Raw genomic sequence first — 15,443 nt, forward strand, 5'->3', positions numbered from 1 at the left:
CAAAAGGGGGGGGGACAGCAAAAAGGAAACGATTTATTTGAAAGCAAATCTGTGTTTGAAGAAGTACAGCCAGAATGCTCCTTAGAAATCAGGAGGAAAGATCATTTCAACCAGCTAAAGCAAAAGTTATTTTTAAACTAGGCGGTTTACAACTAATCAAAACTCAGGAAATAAAAACTGTTGGAAGCAATTCAACTTACTTGTGAAAAAACAAGAGCGTCCAGTAACATCCGAAAAACACGTGGCGGGGGTGGGGAATCCGAGCTTAACACCAGGCTAGACTCAAAGTCCCAACATCCCATTCGGCAGCTAAACCCGATTGTTCAGGGCGAGCCAGCGCATTGGTTGCTGGGAACTGTGGTTTTTACTTCTCCGCCTCCCTGCGGGTTTGCGACGTTTAGCGACTATTGCGCCTGCGCCAGCTCCGGCTAAGAGGCTGGGGCCGTGGCGGCTGGTGCCGGGTGATGCTAGGCAGCTCCTTGGGCTCCAAGCTGTTGCGAGGTGTGGGTGGGAGCAGCGGGCAGTCCTGGGTGCGGGGTGTCCGCGAAGGTGGCGCAGCCATGGCGGCAGGGGAGAGTATGGCTCAGCGGATGGTCTGGGTGGACTTGGAGGTGAGTGAGGTCGGCGGGGGATACGGAGAGGTGAGTGAGGTTTTGCGCTTGGGACCCATTTGCCCAGCCTGCCCGGGAGAGCGGCGGGGCTCGGGGCTGAGCTGTGGGGTCACGGGGCAAGTCCGGAGGCAAGAGACGTTTGGGTTTTGGGGCCGTGCTGGATTGGGGGTTTCATTTCGAAAGGAGGAGTCCATATGGTTCCCCCACGCCCAGATGAGGGCCTCTGTAACACGCTCGCCCCTCGGGATTTAGTGTCATGGGGTGGGAAAAGTGGCTCTTCTGACTTCTCTCCTTCCAGCCTTAAAGGGCTCTAGGTTGTTAGAGCTAAACCGGACTCTAGAGATGACTCAGCCTTACTGATTTCATAAACTAGGAGACTGAGGCCCAGAGAGGGTTCGAGTCATTCAAGGTCATGCTGCCTGACTTGAGACTAGAACCCAGTTCTGGTTCTGGTTCCATTTTGTTTACCATTACTCATGACAAGGGCTCCCCCTCTTACTTTGACCCTCAGTTGTTGTGGGGGGTTTTTCTGTCTAAACTGGGAATAGTAATAGCGCTTTCTGCATCCGATTGTAATGAAGATCAAGTGGTGTAATTAATATGTGAACTTTAGTGTAGCTATCGAACTACACGGTCTTAACTCTTCCAAAACTGAGCGTGACCGCCACAGATACTTTGCATCTGCCCCCAGTGGAATCAAGGTGCCTGACAAATTGTAGGTTCTTGGTAAATGTTTGTTAATCAAATGAAGGTCCATGTTTCTTGTATAAAAGAAGATCCCATGTTTCTTGTGTGGTGGATTTGCCAAATGACCAGTATTTATTGTCTCTTCTACTCTAGCTACAGAAATGTGAATTAACTGACTATACTTAAGGGAGTTCTTGTTAAATGAACTTGGGGAGAAGACCAGAAAGATGATTTTGTGTGTAATAGATGTTTGTTTATTTTTGTTGTAGATGACCGGTTTGGACATTGAGAAGGATCAGATTATTGAGATGGCTTGTCTGATAACTGACTACGATCTCAACATTTTGGCTGAAGTAAGTGATACATGTCACAGACTGTTTAGGGCTGATTGGAATTTTAAAGATCACTCCTTCCCCCAAGCTCTTTATTTTAAAACTATAAAAATTAAGGTCCGTGTAGATTACTGTCCAAAGGTAGATGGTAACTCATGGTGGGTCTGCCAATAGAATCAAAGTATTCTGCCTTGCAAGTTAGCCAGCTTTAAAATAAACCATAGGAAAAAGTTGTAAATACTATCACTTACTGAGTGGAGTGCTTCCTATGAACCAGGTAGTGTTTTGCACGTGTTCACTCTTAGTCCTCAGATCTTGTGAAAGCCTCTGCCATGGGGTTGCAGCTAACTTACAGTGATTCTATCTATATAGGGTTTCTAAGATTATAAAACTTTATGGGAGGAGATAGCCTCAACTTTCTCCCTTGGAGCAGCTGGTGGGGCCTGGTGGGTTTGAAAGCTGACCTTGTGGTTAGCAGCCTGATGCCTGACTTACCAGGAGTCCTTATGTATAAGGTGGTGCTATAGGATAAGCACTGGATTGCTAACAGCGAGGTCGGCAGTTCACAACTTCTCGCAGAAACGATACAACAACAGGTACTGTTATAACGTCCATTTTATAGATGATATATTTTTTGCATAGGCATTGATTGGGTAGTTTGCGCAAGACCACCTTGCTAGTCGTTGAGGGGGAGCTGGTAATTGAATCGTAGCAGTCTGAATCAAGTGCTCCTACCACTAAGCTGTGTTGTCCTGCTAGAATTGGTGACTCTTTCAAAGTTTGCCTCTTAATAACATCATAACCTTAATTTGATATCTAATTCCTACTTTTTCAACTAGGATAAGTACTGGACTGCAAAGTTGGTTTGAACCGCCAAGGTCAGCAGTTCAAGCTCACCAGCCGCACCTCAGAAATCCTATACAGAGTTGCTTTGAGTCAGATTTGACAGCACTTAACAATAATAATGACATAAAGAGATTTCAGAATATTTGTAGATGCACCAACGCCCTGGTGGCCCAGTGGGTTAAATGTTGGGCTGCTAACCACAAGGTTTGCAGTGTAAGCCCACCAGTAACTCTGTGAGAGTAAGATGAGGAAGTTTGCGCCTGTAACGATTTGCAGCCTGGGAAACCCTGTGGGGACAGTTCTTCTCAGTCCTATATAATTGCTCTGAATCAGTGGCAGTGAGCTAGATTTGGTTTTGGTTCATAAAATGTGCTCTTGTTGACATATGGGGCATGTTTAAGGTTTTTACATGCTGTTAACTGGAACATTAAGCAAAACAAATAAAAAATACCTGTTATGTTTCAACCACTCATGAAGCATTTAATAAGTATGTGACATCATGTGATTGGTAAGAGGTGAAATCGCCGACCTTGAATAACTCTGTTTTGTATTGTTAGCAGTATTCTGAAGCCATCAAGAAACTCTAAAATAAGAGCAAAATAGAGATGCATATGGAAAAGAGTTTTTTTGTTTTTAAATTCTCAGATTGAGATTGTTCTTGACCCTTGATAAAGTTCATTAATCTAAAGTTAAAATTTCCATTTCCTTTCTTGGGTAGGGAAACGTGGGGGAAGGTGTTTATAGATGAAATACCACCTATTCTTGGGGTACTAGCTGTATCTTCCTCATATATCAGCCTATCAGTTGAAGGCAAATCATGAGACTTTGTATTTTTAATCAGAACAACTAGGTTGTTAAGTTGTTGAACTTTATATAAATAAAGCTCTGAGTTTTACGTTTAGTTGTGTGTGTGTTTTCTATCACTGGGAATTTACTGGAGATAAATAGTGAAGAGAAGTGTGTTTATTTTACCAGCTCTACTTACCCTTGACTGAAGAAGAGTTTTTCCCTTAGACTGTTGATATAAGGTGAAATACTGACAGTTTAATGGACCAATTAGTTGATAGGTACCCTGGAGGAAATTTGGGTGTGTATTCATTCATACAGTTGCAGATGAGTGCAACATTTGTAAATAGGCAAAAATCAGATGAGGATAAGGGTTGTTTAAAAAAAAAGGAAAGAAAAATTAGAAGATACTGGCACCTGAGTGTCAGGGAGCTAGTGCTATTTTTATGTTATCAGAGAAAATCTTTGGCTTCCCCACTGAAATTTTGAACATTACCAGTTTTCTTCATTTGCTAAAACTTCTTTCTGTTGTCAGCGGTCAGACATATTTCAGTATGACACTTGTCTGTCATCATACCTTGTCATCCACAATGTCACAGTATGAATGGTGATGTTTTCATCATTCCGTTCAATGATTGTAAACCATTTTTTATCAACTTAGTATTTATGACACCTTGGATTTATACTTTTCTTCCAGAGTTCAAAGACTTTAATTTTATTATCCTTTTAACATCTTTGGATGAAGGTAGGCAGTTTGTTAATATCATCCCCATCATACATAAGCAGAAAATAAGCCCAATGTGCTTTTCTCTAATATTACAGGTTGGAATACTATTACTGCTGGATGCTACCCCAAACACTCTCCATAGAATGTTTTCACTATTCAATGGACTGAGAATTTGAAGGCCACTTTTCTACAATCCCCACTTTTGAAGCCCCATCTCACTAAATGCCTTTAAAATTTTTGTGTGTATTTAATTAAAAATATGTTTAAATTAGTATAACTTCAATAAACATACACACACACATATATGTATATATAACTAATGAGTTATCAGTTTTTTCCCTACCCTATTCTATTCACCAAAATTGTTATATTTTCTTGATATTTTGTATGTATGTGTGTATCATCTTCCTTTTTTTTAACACATATAAACTATATTTATACTATGCCACAATTACCTTTTTTTCACTGGGCGATGTAAAGTTAGTTGACACTTTTGAGAGCGTATTCCTAATTTCAAGTTGGAGTAGACTTTTGTTGGGACCAACAAAAAAAGCAGACTTTTTCTATAAGTCAGATAGTATTTGTTTTGAATGCCACATACCTCTCTGTGATGTGTCTTTCTTTTATGGCCCTCTAAAAATGTGGAAACGGTCCTTAACTTGCTGGCCATAAAAAACAATAAAACACAAAAACCAGCTGCAGGCTAGGGTTATAATTTGTCAACCCTTGATAGAGATTTGTGATCTCCCTGATAAGGTGTTTTGGGTTTTTAACTTAAAAAAAAAAAAAATTATTTGTAATTGCTATGGTCTCAAATAGTACTGGAATAAATGAGGACCACTTTTATGGTTAGCAGAGTGCCCTCACCTCTTAATTTCTCCAGCAAGTATACTTAATCTTATAAACAGCTTAAACTTTATCTCAGACAGTGAGGCTATTCCTGTTGATTCTTGATGACTGACAGCCTTTCCCATTTACAGGGTCCTAACCTGATTATAAAGCAGCCAGATGAGTTACTGGACAGCATGTCAGATTGGTGTAAGGAGCATCATGGGAAGGTAACATTACCCAATAACAGGATTGCTGCTTTGGGGATCCTAACAAGCTTGTTGCTCCCACATCTGAATCCTGTATCATTGTTGGATGGTATTTAAGAAAGGGTTAGAGGAAGATTGCTTGGCAAGCCTGGGAAACTACTTGCTGCTTTACTTTTCATCTCTGGGACCTCTCGAGATCAGCTTCTCCTGAATGTCCTCTTTTTTCCCCCCTCTCCTACATTCAGTCTGTCGCGAACGCCTTGTGGATTCTCAAGTATTGCTCAAGTCAGTCTTATGGATGAGGTTAGACATCAGCCTTTCAGAGAAGGGGAAATGCTACCCTCCTGTTAATAGTTGCTTCTTCCCAGAGGTTAATATCCTTGGACTTGGAGCACCATCATTTTTGACTGTGTGGAAATGCTTTTAACAATCAGTGGTAGCTGATTTGGCTTGGATGCTTTAAGAAAAAAATTGGTTGCAAAAGATGGCAGTTTCAGTTTGGATTTGAGCTCTGAAAATGGTCCATCTGTGGTTATATGTGCCCCTTTTAGAAGTGAAATTTCATTTCTGGATGCTTTTGAAAACCGATTTCATATGTTTCTGGTGGGGGGTCGGGGATTCTTTCTTGCAGTCTGGTCTTACCAAGGCAGTCAAGGAGAGTACAATGACATTGCAGCAGGCAGAGTATGAATTTCTGTCCTTTGTACGACAGCAGACTCCTCCGGGGCTCTGTCCACTTGCAGGTAAAATCCAATCCTATGTATACCTTATAGATAGTCAGCTATTGTAGTGGTGCCAGAGACTGCAGTTCCAGAAAGCCCAGCTAAAGGTCATCCATGTCTACTGCTTACCCTAATTTGGTACCATACATCTTCCTTTTGTGTTCAAGTTTTCATGTTTATTATGTGAATATTGGAAAAATGCCCATTAATCTGACATGAGATTTTGAAAACATGAGACCAACTCAATAAAAAATAACTCCCCCATATTTTCACTATGAAAAAAAGTTCACATGTACAGAAAAGTTGGAATCAGAAATTGTTAACCTTGTGCCATGTTTGTGTTACTTACCTGTTTTTTGTTGAACATTTGAAAGTAAATTGCAGACATCTTGATACTTGGTTCCTAAATACTTCATCAAGCATCTCCTCAGAATAAGAACCTTCCTTCTTTTATGTAATTATGATATCTTTACCTTCATGGATATCAAGTTCCCTGAGATGTCTTATACAGATTTTTGAACCAGCATTTAATCAAAGTTCACACATTTCTCTTTGTTATTTTGTTTTTTTAGTTCTGCTAATCTAAAATGGTCCACCTGTTTTTCTTTAAACCATAATGATATTGACTTTTAAAAAGACACCAGTCCAGTTTTGAAAGGACTACCATTGTCAGGAGGGAAGTTCATGTTCCTTGGAGATGTATTTGAATTTGTATATGTAAATTGATGTGGTAATCCTCCCCTTAAACATTTGTAAAAAAAAAAAATGTTTTGGCATTAAGTACTAGAGCATATGTTGTATTTAATTGATGTCTATTTTAAAACTAATTTAAAATTTAATATTTTTAATAGGAATAATTGTATGGAAATATGAATATGGATATGATTTGTTAAAAAAAAATTTGGAATCTTAAATAAAGGCTCATCTGCTTTTGTGATTCAGTTAAATTTTTAATATCAGCTGTGTGAATTTCCTGACACTGGGAGGAAATTTTTGCATCTGGTGTGACAAAAACTAACAAGTAGTAGATCTGTGCATTATTTAAGCACATGAAAGATGTAGATTTATTCTTTAATCCATAGAGAGACCGTTTACAAGTTTATTATGAGCTAGACTGACTAAATGCAGACTCAGAAGTCTGCATTGGGCCACCTAATCAGATGTTCTCAAACTGATGCAGAAAATTTGAGGTGCTTTTAGGACTTGTCTTTAAAAAAAAAAAATCATCTCCATTTCAAATATGATTTTTTTATACCCAGTTGTATACTAACTTCTAGAAATACACAGATGCAGTATGCTTCGTGTCTTTCTAGGAAATTCAGTTCATGCAGATAAGAAGTTTCTTGACAAATACATGCCTCAGTTCATGAAACATCTTCATTATAGAATAATTGATGTGAGCACTGTTAAAGAGCTGTGCAGGTAAGGGTTACATTTAGGATCCATTAAATTGCCTCGTGTAGCATGTTTTAATTGAAAATTTGTGGAAAATGCTCTAATAGACCTTAGAGTTGAGGGAATGAAATATGTGTATATCTTCATCCTGTGCTCACTTGGATATTAATTTCTCCTGGACCTGGTAAGAACTGAGTGAACCAATGTCAGAAAACCTTCTATTTAGATATCATTAATCCAGAAAACTGACTGGGCCTCTAGTAAGTGCCAGGCATGGGCCTTTGTGCTGAGGCCATATAGAGAAAAAAGATCTTAGGTAGCTTACAGTTTAGTGGGGTGGCACATATATAAAGAACTCCCATCCCAAGCATACATGATGATGTCTGTGAGGGATACCTGGTCCATATAATAGATTGAGGGCACAGGGGAAAGAGCACTTGAGTGCTGGCAAGTCAAGGAAAGGTTTAAATACGAATTAGCTTTTGAGACTTAAAGAATGAGTGGAAGTTTTTCAGGCTTTTAAGGGAAGGGAGAGCGCTCCAGTAAAAAAAGGGAATGGGCAGAGGTTTGAAGGTGTGAGTCAGCAGGAAGATGGGAACATAACAAGTTCCAGGAGCTACAAGCAGTTCATTAATGCTGGAGTGCTGAGCATGGGGTTGGAAAGGGCTCTATGCCATGCTAAAGAGCTTAAATTTTACCTTGAGATTCCTTTGAAAAGTTTTGAGGAATGTGTGATAAGATTAGATCATTTTGATCTCAGTGTAGAGTATGTATATTAAAAGATAGCACGAAAAAGCTCAGGAGATAAGAGAGAGAAGAATGAGCTAGAGAAGTAGCAGCTGGGCAGTAAAGAAAGGGGTCTGGAGATGAAATATCAAAGAGGGTGAATTGGCTTGTCATTAAATGCTTGATTGGGCGGGGGCGATGATGAGGAAAAAGAATTGTAAAGTGTGGAGTTTCTAGTTCGGAAATGTTACTATTCAAAGAAAAAGGGGGGACATGGCGGAAGGATGGATATGGTGGGTAGAGGGGGGAGGGGTATTTAAGGTCGTGAATGTGGTTTTGCATATGTGCAATTAGTATTGTCTGATGGATTTTTTAGGTGGAGTTGTTCAACATGCAGTTGGATATTCATGAGAGAAACTCGGAAGATAGTTGGGCTGGAGTTACAGATTTGACTTTTAGCCACTGGTGGTGGGTAGATGAGCCTGCTCAAAGAGAATGTAGAATGAGGAGATAAGGGTGGAAGACAGCCCTAGGGGAAGAGGCAGCTTGTTGGACACACCCAAATGCCTTTTTCAGTATTGAGAAGTTATTTGAAGGAGGTAATTTATTCAGTGTATTTGAAACAGTTTCCTTTGAGAGTTCCATTTCTGCTGTATATAGACGCTGGTATCCAGAAGAATATGAATTTGCACCAAAGAAGGCTGCTTCTCACAGGTATGTTTTGGCTCTTGCTGAGCACTTGCAATCTATTGCACATAATTCCCAGATTTCTGAATGTTTGTCCACTCCTTTCCTTTAATAAAAAAATAAAGGTTGAATGGCATAAAGAAAACTTTTGCTAAGACTCTGAAATTCTGATCAGGATTCCAGTATTCCATTCTAATATTTGTATGGATCACGTAATCTTTATTAAAGGTTTAAAACTTTTAGAAAGTTTGTAGGTATGATGAAACAAAATATAATTCTTTCAGTAATGGCCAGTATTCAATGGCTTGTAGCCATTTAAAATAAGAACACTTTATGGACAGTAGTAAAATACTGTTATCCTAAGTTTAACATATTTACATTTTTTAGATTGTTTCTTTTTTTTCTTTTTTGAGCTGCATGGTTAGTTACAAGTACATAAGGAATTTAAAGATCTTATTAACATGTGACCTGTGCTAATTCGGTTCCTTTTCTTTTTGATTTTGTATTTGTTCAAGGGGAACAAGAATAAAGTGAATTCCTTTTAAAGGAAGCATTTGGGTCATCTTTAACTGTGGGCTTCCTGTGTACCATGCACAGTTCCAGGCAAGCAGAAAAGGCCGTAGTCCCTACTCTAAACAATTTTACATTCGAATGGACTGTATCTCTCTCTCTTTTTTTTTTCCATTGCTCTTATAGACTGTAAAGTGTGTTGGTGGTTCTGTGGGTTAGGCATTGGGGCTGCCAAGTGCAAGGTCGGCTGTTCAAACCCACCAACCACTCTAAGGGAGAAAGAAAAGAGTATCTGTTCTTAAAGCTTACAGTCTCAGAAACCCTACATAGGGTCACTATAAGTAGGAACTGACTTGATACTGGTGGGTTTAGTTTTTGGTTTTCATGGATGGCAGCACAATTTTGCTATGAAGTGCTATCGAGTCAATTCCTACTTATAGTGACTCTATGGATATTCTGAGGAACAGCTGGTGGGTTTGAACTGCTGGCCTTGTGGTAATACCAACTGCTGGTCCAGGGCTGATCTTACAGCACCACAACCGGAGTTCAGCACAATAATACCTAATCTGAAACAACTGGACTTGATGTGTCTAGGAATTCAGAATTTCCCAGATTTTAGAAAGGCCATAGTATACCTTGAGAACATTTTGGAAGTAACACCCAACAAGGCTGAGGAAGGGCTGTAACTAACATCCACAGCAAACATGTGGATAGTCACACCAAATGAAATATGAATGACTATGAATAGCTTCACTTTAAAACCAGTTAGTTTATTAAACTGCTTTGGGTTCTCAGATGTCCTTTGGATTTCAGTATTATGTCAAGAGGTGGTAGTTGTTAAGTATTATTGAGTCGGATCTGACTCCTAGCGACCCTGTATAGGGTTTTTGGGGAGCAGCTGTTGAATTTGAACCGCTGACCTTGCATTGAAGTTCAACTCAACCTGTGGTCCAGCGTATTGTCCCACAGCGCTACTTATCTTTTATTTAACCAGAGGCTGTGTTTCTGACAGTTTCATTGCTACACCATACATATATCCAGAACCTGAGAAGAAAACAGAATTGTTGCCTTACCACAGAAGTAACTGTCATAAAACTTTTGCACTAAAGTTGGTGCGATATAGTTTCTAGAACAGGCCCCTGGCCCATCATTTAGAGCTTATTGATTTCCTTGCACACTGCTTACCTGGTTTCTCAGCCTACACCAGATGAGAACCAGCATGTTAGAGGAGAAGAAAGTCTGTTAGATGGAGGCAGGCTGCCACTGGGAATAGCACAAATCACCACGCTAGAGGAGGTAGCGCCTTTTTTATGGTTAGGTCCTGTCTGATCATTGATGTTTATTATGATGACTGAGACATGAATTATGTTCCAGTATGTCAGTATATTTTGTTCAGGGCTGTCATTAAATATTGCTCAGTATTTCCTAGGCTGTGATCCATGAACTGTTAATAAGTATTCTACAAATGAGGTCAGTTAAGTTTTAGAAATACTGTGTGCATATAGTATACCCTCCTCCTGGGAATTCACAGTGCACATCAGTATATTAAATGCTTTACAAAGAACCCTCCAAAAGAAATGCTTAATCTAGTTTTTCCTATATTTACTTGACCTTATAACCTTTTTTACCCCTCACCCCCATTGGAAGAATTTTGGGAGTCTTTTTTTGTCTGCTATTATTTATAAAGGTGTTTTTTTTTAAATGAACAAAAACGCTGAAAAGAGATGTGTTTTCCTGACATGCCCCCTTTCTCGGGGATGCCAGATGGTGGCATTTACAGTAGTGCCCTCTGGTCCTCAGTCACTCACACGGAGGCGCTTTTCCTAAGATGACTGTCATGTCCTCTGCTGTTGAATCTTTTATCCAACACAGTCTGCTTGCTTTTAGGGCCCTTGATGACATTAGTGAAAGCATCAGAGAACTTCAGTTCTACCGGAATCACATCTTCAAGAAGAAGACAGATGAAAAGAAGAGGAAGATCATAGAAAATGGAGAAAACGAGAAGACTGTGAGTTGATGCCAGTTCTCCGAGTTCTCTGGAAGCAGCATCTGGTGGTCTTTTCTGTGTTCACCCTGATGGCTTGGCAGAGCGCCTTCTTCCTTCAGTTACCTTACACCTCTAGTCTACTCACACAGGCAGCACCAGAATTACTATTTTTCTCTGACTACACTGTTACCATTTATAACAAAACGGCTGCTTTCGTTATAACAAAACGGCTGCCATGCCAACCCCTTGGTACACATCTGCGTTTGCTTTTGTTTGGAAAAAGAAAAAAAAAAAAAAAAAAGTAAATAAATAAATAAAGCTAGTTCTATTGAAATGCAAGGGTTTTTTCTTTTGTATCTTCAGTGTCTTTAGTAGTTTAATCCCTGGAGAAAGATGAGTTTCTCTCTTTTTTAAAATTTGTCTAGATGGCATAGCTATTGTTTAAACTCTCATGAAGCAAGTAGGAATGGGTAAAGTTTCTTTTATTAAACAGGAAGTGAACTTGTTCCGTTTTGCTGTACAAGTCAAGGATAGAGTAACTGGAGATAGATTCAAAGGAATAGCTTTGAGCTTGTTGTAGTTGTTGAGAGCTCTGGTCTAGGCTACTTTTACTGCATTCAGGAAATTCATGTAAGCCGTCCAACAGGAATTCTATAAACACTAACTAAGGGGTATTGAATAGTTTTGTGCAATTGCAGCAGTCAGAGTGTTAGATTTACAGATTGTAAGTAGCTAACTATCCTGTATCTATGGTCAGTATCTATGGTCAGTACAAAATGATTTCAGTTTGAGCACCTTAACCCGTAAGTTTAGAGCCATTTGGTCAAGAGCTTACCACAGTACACGGTGAGTCCTCAACTGGAGGGCTCATTGGAGTCACCTCTCTTTAGAACACACTTCCTGTCTTCTTCGTGTATTTCATTCTGACAAACGTTCCCTATTTTAGTTCTCTAATGCTGCTGCAAAGGAGCTGTGGTAGCGTAGTGGTTACGAATCGGGCTGCTATCCTCAGGGTCAGCAGTTCGAAATTACCAGCTGTTCCACGGGAGAAAGATGAGGCTTTCTGCTCCCGTAAAGATTTACAGCCTCGGAAACCCTGTACAGGGTTGCTATGAGTCAGAATCGACTCCACGGCACATAACAACCACAGCACATAACAACAACAGTGCTGCTGCAACTGAGATACCACCAGTGGAGTCCAGTGGAGGACTTTAAAAAATGGATTCTCCCATGGTTTAGGAGGCTGGCAGTCTGAAATCAGGGGAAGGCTTGCTTTCCCCACTCACAGTTCGGGGAGAAGGTCCTGTCTCCTTTCAATACCTGGGGCCCTGTGTTCCTTGGAGATCCCCATGTGTCCTGGCATCCATCGTCCTCCGGGTCCAGGAGATTTCTCAGCATAGGGACCATAGTTCAAAGCACATACTTCTGGCTTTCTGTCATGGTGCTACTGAGGTCTCCCTTCGCCGCTATTAGTTTCCTTTCTTTTTAACTCATGTAAGTTGAAAGGGGATATAGGCCATACCCCTGGGAAACTCCCCTTACATAGAATCAGGACTGTGATCTGAGTAAGGAGGTTACATTCTACCTCAGTCCCCTTACAACTGATTAATCACATTAGGTCACATGGTTACAGAATCGCCAAACCCTTAGAATTATGGCCCAGCTAAGTTGACACACATTTTTGGGGGACTCAGTTCAGTCTAAGATACCCTCTTAAGATAAAAAAAATATTGACAAACTAAGGAAGGCCCATGTATGACCTGCCTCTCATTAAGGCTACTGGACTTGGTTGGTTGGTTATGTGCTGTGGAGTAGGTTCCGACTCAGCGACTCTGTGCAGGGTTTCCGAGGCTGTACATCTTTACGGAAGCAGAAAGCCTCATCTTTCTCCTGCGGAACAGCTGGTAGCTTCAAACTGCTGACCTTGAGATTCGCAGACCGATTCGTAACCACTACGCTACCAGAGCTCCGAAGGCTACTAGACTAGGACTCTGGTTATCTAAAATTATATTCCTAGTCAGCTTTAAGGAGCTCTGGTAGTGTAGTGGATTACGAGCTGAGCTGCTAGCCAAAAGGTTAATAGTTCGAAACTGCTAGCTGCTCCATAGGAGAAAGATGAAACTTACTGCTCCAGTAAAGCTTTACAGCCTCAGAAATGCTGTACAAGGGTCACTATGAACCAGAAATGACTCCATGCCATACAGCCACCACTACCACTTGTTTTTGTCATTATATGGACATGTGTGATCCTCTATAAACAGTACAGTAATCACAAGACTAGAATAGTCTCATACTGTAAGCCTGCAAAAGCAGGAACTTGTGGAAGGTGGAAAACCGTCGAAGAAGGAAAATATGAATATTTTTCACTCAGACGAGCAATAGAAACATAAGACTGCTTGCTGTTAAAGGTGGGAAACTTGGGCGGCCAGAAGAACAAGGCAGCCCGTTGAGTTCTGGTTCTCACAGTTTTCTCTTTATATGTTGTTGTTGTTATGTGCCGTAGAGTCGGTTCCATCCCATAGTGACCCTGAACAGGGTTTCTGAGGCTGTAAATCTTTACGGGAGCAGAAAGCCTCCTCTTTTCTCCCGTGGAGCAGCTGGTAGTTTCAAACTGCTGACCTTTCGGTTCTCAGCCCGATTCATAACCACTACGCTACCCTAGCTCCTTCACTGTATATAACCTTTTCCAGATTCACAAACCTAGTGTCAGTTGATGGGAAACAAAAGTCAGCTGACTTCTGATGACCTTTCATTCTACTTTTGGATTGGCACAGGTTCTAGTTTATCTGCGTACCAACCTTACTTTTTTGGAAGATAGGAATATATACTAGTAGTTAGAAACAGCTCTTGGGTCAAAAGTCCATTCAAATCCAAGCTTCATGATGTATTAACTCTGCAAATTCAGCAAGCCTTAGATTCCTTAACTGGAAAATGAGGTTAAGAATGGAACCCAACTGAAAGTGTTGTTAGAGCTAAATACTAATCATATAGCTGTGAGGTCAGTGCTTGGCACACCGCATACAATGTTAGCTACTATTACTAATGAAGATAGATTTGAGTTAGTCCAGGATTTCTGGGAAGGGTTACTCTGATATATTTGTAACGATGGTTGGGGCATTATCTGAAATCATTGTTCACTTAGGGCCTATGACAGCATATTGCTCCAACAGTTTAATCTTGACTTGGCATAATGTTTCCAACTAAAATTTGGCAAGGTAGTTTTGTCCTTACTTGGCCTCAGGACTATTAAAAATACTAATGCGAGACTAGATTTAAGAACAACTTTCGACTTATGAAAGAGGTTCATTATAGTAACCGGGTACAACTATTAGTTGGCACAGAATTTCTCCCATATAATTGTGGTCCATACTGCTTAGTTTTCTTAAAATTTGTAACTCTGGGTGTTCATTTTAAACCTCCCATCCATTCTGTATATTCATTATCTAGCAGAATTCTCCATCACCCCCCTCATGGAACATGTGATCGTTTTTAGTAATGTAATTGGCAGCCTGTGAAATAAGCAAATCGAGCCTGATGCAGGTGTGCGTGAAGACATGATGGTTCAGTGATTAGTTCATTATCTTTTAGTCTGCTTAAAAATAAGCTTAAATTTGTGGTGCTGGTATTTATCATTTCACATGGGACTCCTGAAGCCATGAAGTCATTTCTGTGAAATGAACTGCAATGCAAATTCGCTGAAGTTTATCTAGTTTCCTCTCAAAATGATCAGTCTGCTTGTTTTAGCAGAGCTTGCCATTCTGATGCTCCTGGGGCCTTCTATTAACAAATAGGTTTTTCTGTCTGTGCTGTAATTATCCTGGAGTTTGAGTTCTTAGCGTCACCCAGGTATATTTCCACACATTCAGTACTGTGGGAGAGAATCTCCATCCAATGGTCCTTGAGTGCCCATGGGAATCTTGCCTTTATACTGAGGGTCTGAGCAAGAACCAAGACCCCATTTAGCATTGTAACCTTAAGATTGGAACCTGAAATACTTGTATTTCCTCATTTACAAAACAATGTCCCTTTTCAACCAACCAGCTGACAAACTCAAAGAGACATTATAAGTGTAAGTCTTAAAAGAATAGTAGTTCATAATGTTCAAGTACAATTTTGTCCCTTTTAAGCCCTGCCATTTTGATTGCCTTGTAATAATTACATTGTATGTCCCAAGTGTACTCAAATGCCCTGATGTTCTGAATAAAGTTAGTAAGTAGCAGGGACAGTGGAAAATTGGTGGTGGTTAGGATAAGCCATATGTAGCAGATGAATGAGGACAAAATGGTTATGCTGTGTATTTGTTGACGAGTCCTGGTGTGGTGCTGTGGGATAAAGAACTGGACTGCATTGCACAATTTGAACCACAAAATCAGTGGCTCAAACTCACCAG

At 40.2% G+C, this 15,443-nt stretch overlaps 1 protein-coding gene across 1 annotated transcript; it reads left to right on the forward strand.

Moving 5' to 3' along the window:
- The first annotated feature begins 321 nt into the window (after positions 1–321).
- On the forward strand, positions 322–11,163 carry REXO2 (RNA exonuclease 2). Its single transcript, XM_006833839.1, has 7 exons — positions 322–611; positions 1,568–1,651; positions 4,970–5,047; positions 5,658–5,769; positions 7,062–7,170; positions 8,530–8,583; positions 10,954–11,163. The coding sequence occupies exons 1-7, from the start codon at positions 465–467 to the stop codon at positions 11,081–11,083; spliced, it is 714 nt and encodes a 237-aa protein (XP_006833902.1). The 5' UTR covers positions 322–464; the 3' UTR covers positions 11,084–11,163.
- The last annotated feature ends 4,280 nt before the right edge of the window (positions 11,164–15,443 follow it).

The sequence above is a fragment of the Chrysochloris asiatica genome, unplaced genomic scaffold, assembly GCF_000296735.1.
Source record: "Chrysochloris asiatica unplaced genomic scaffold, ChrAsi1.0 scaffold00008, whole genome shotgun sequence".
Classification (NCBI taxonomy): Eukaryota; Metazoa; Chordata; class Mammalia; order Afrosoricida; family Chrysochloridae; genus Chrysochloris; species Chrysochloris asiatica.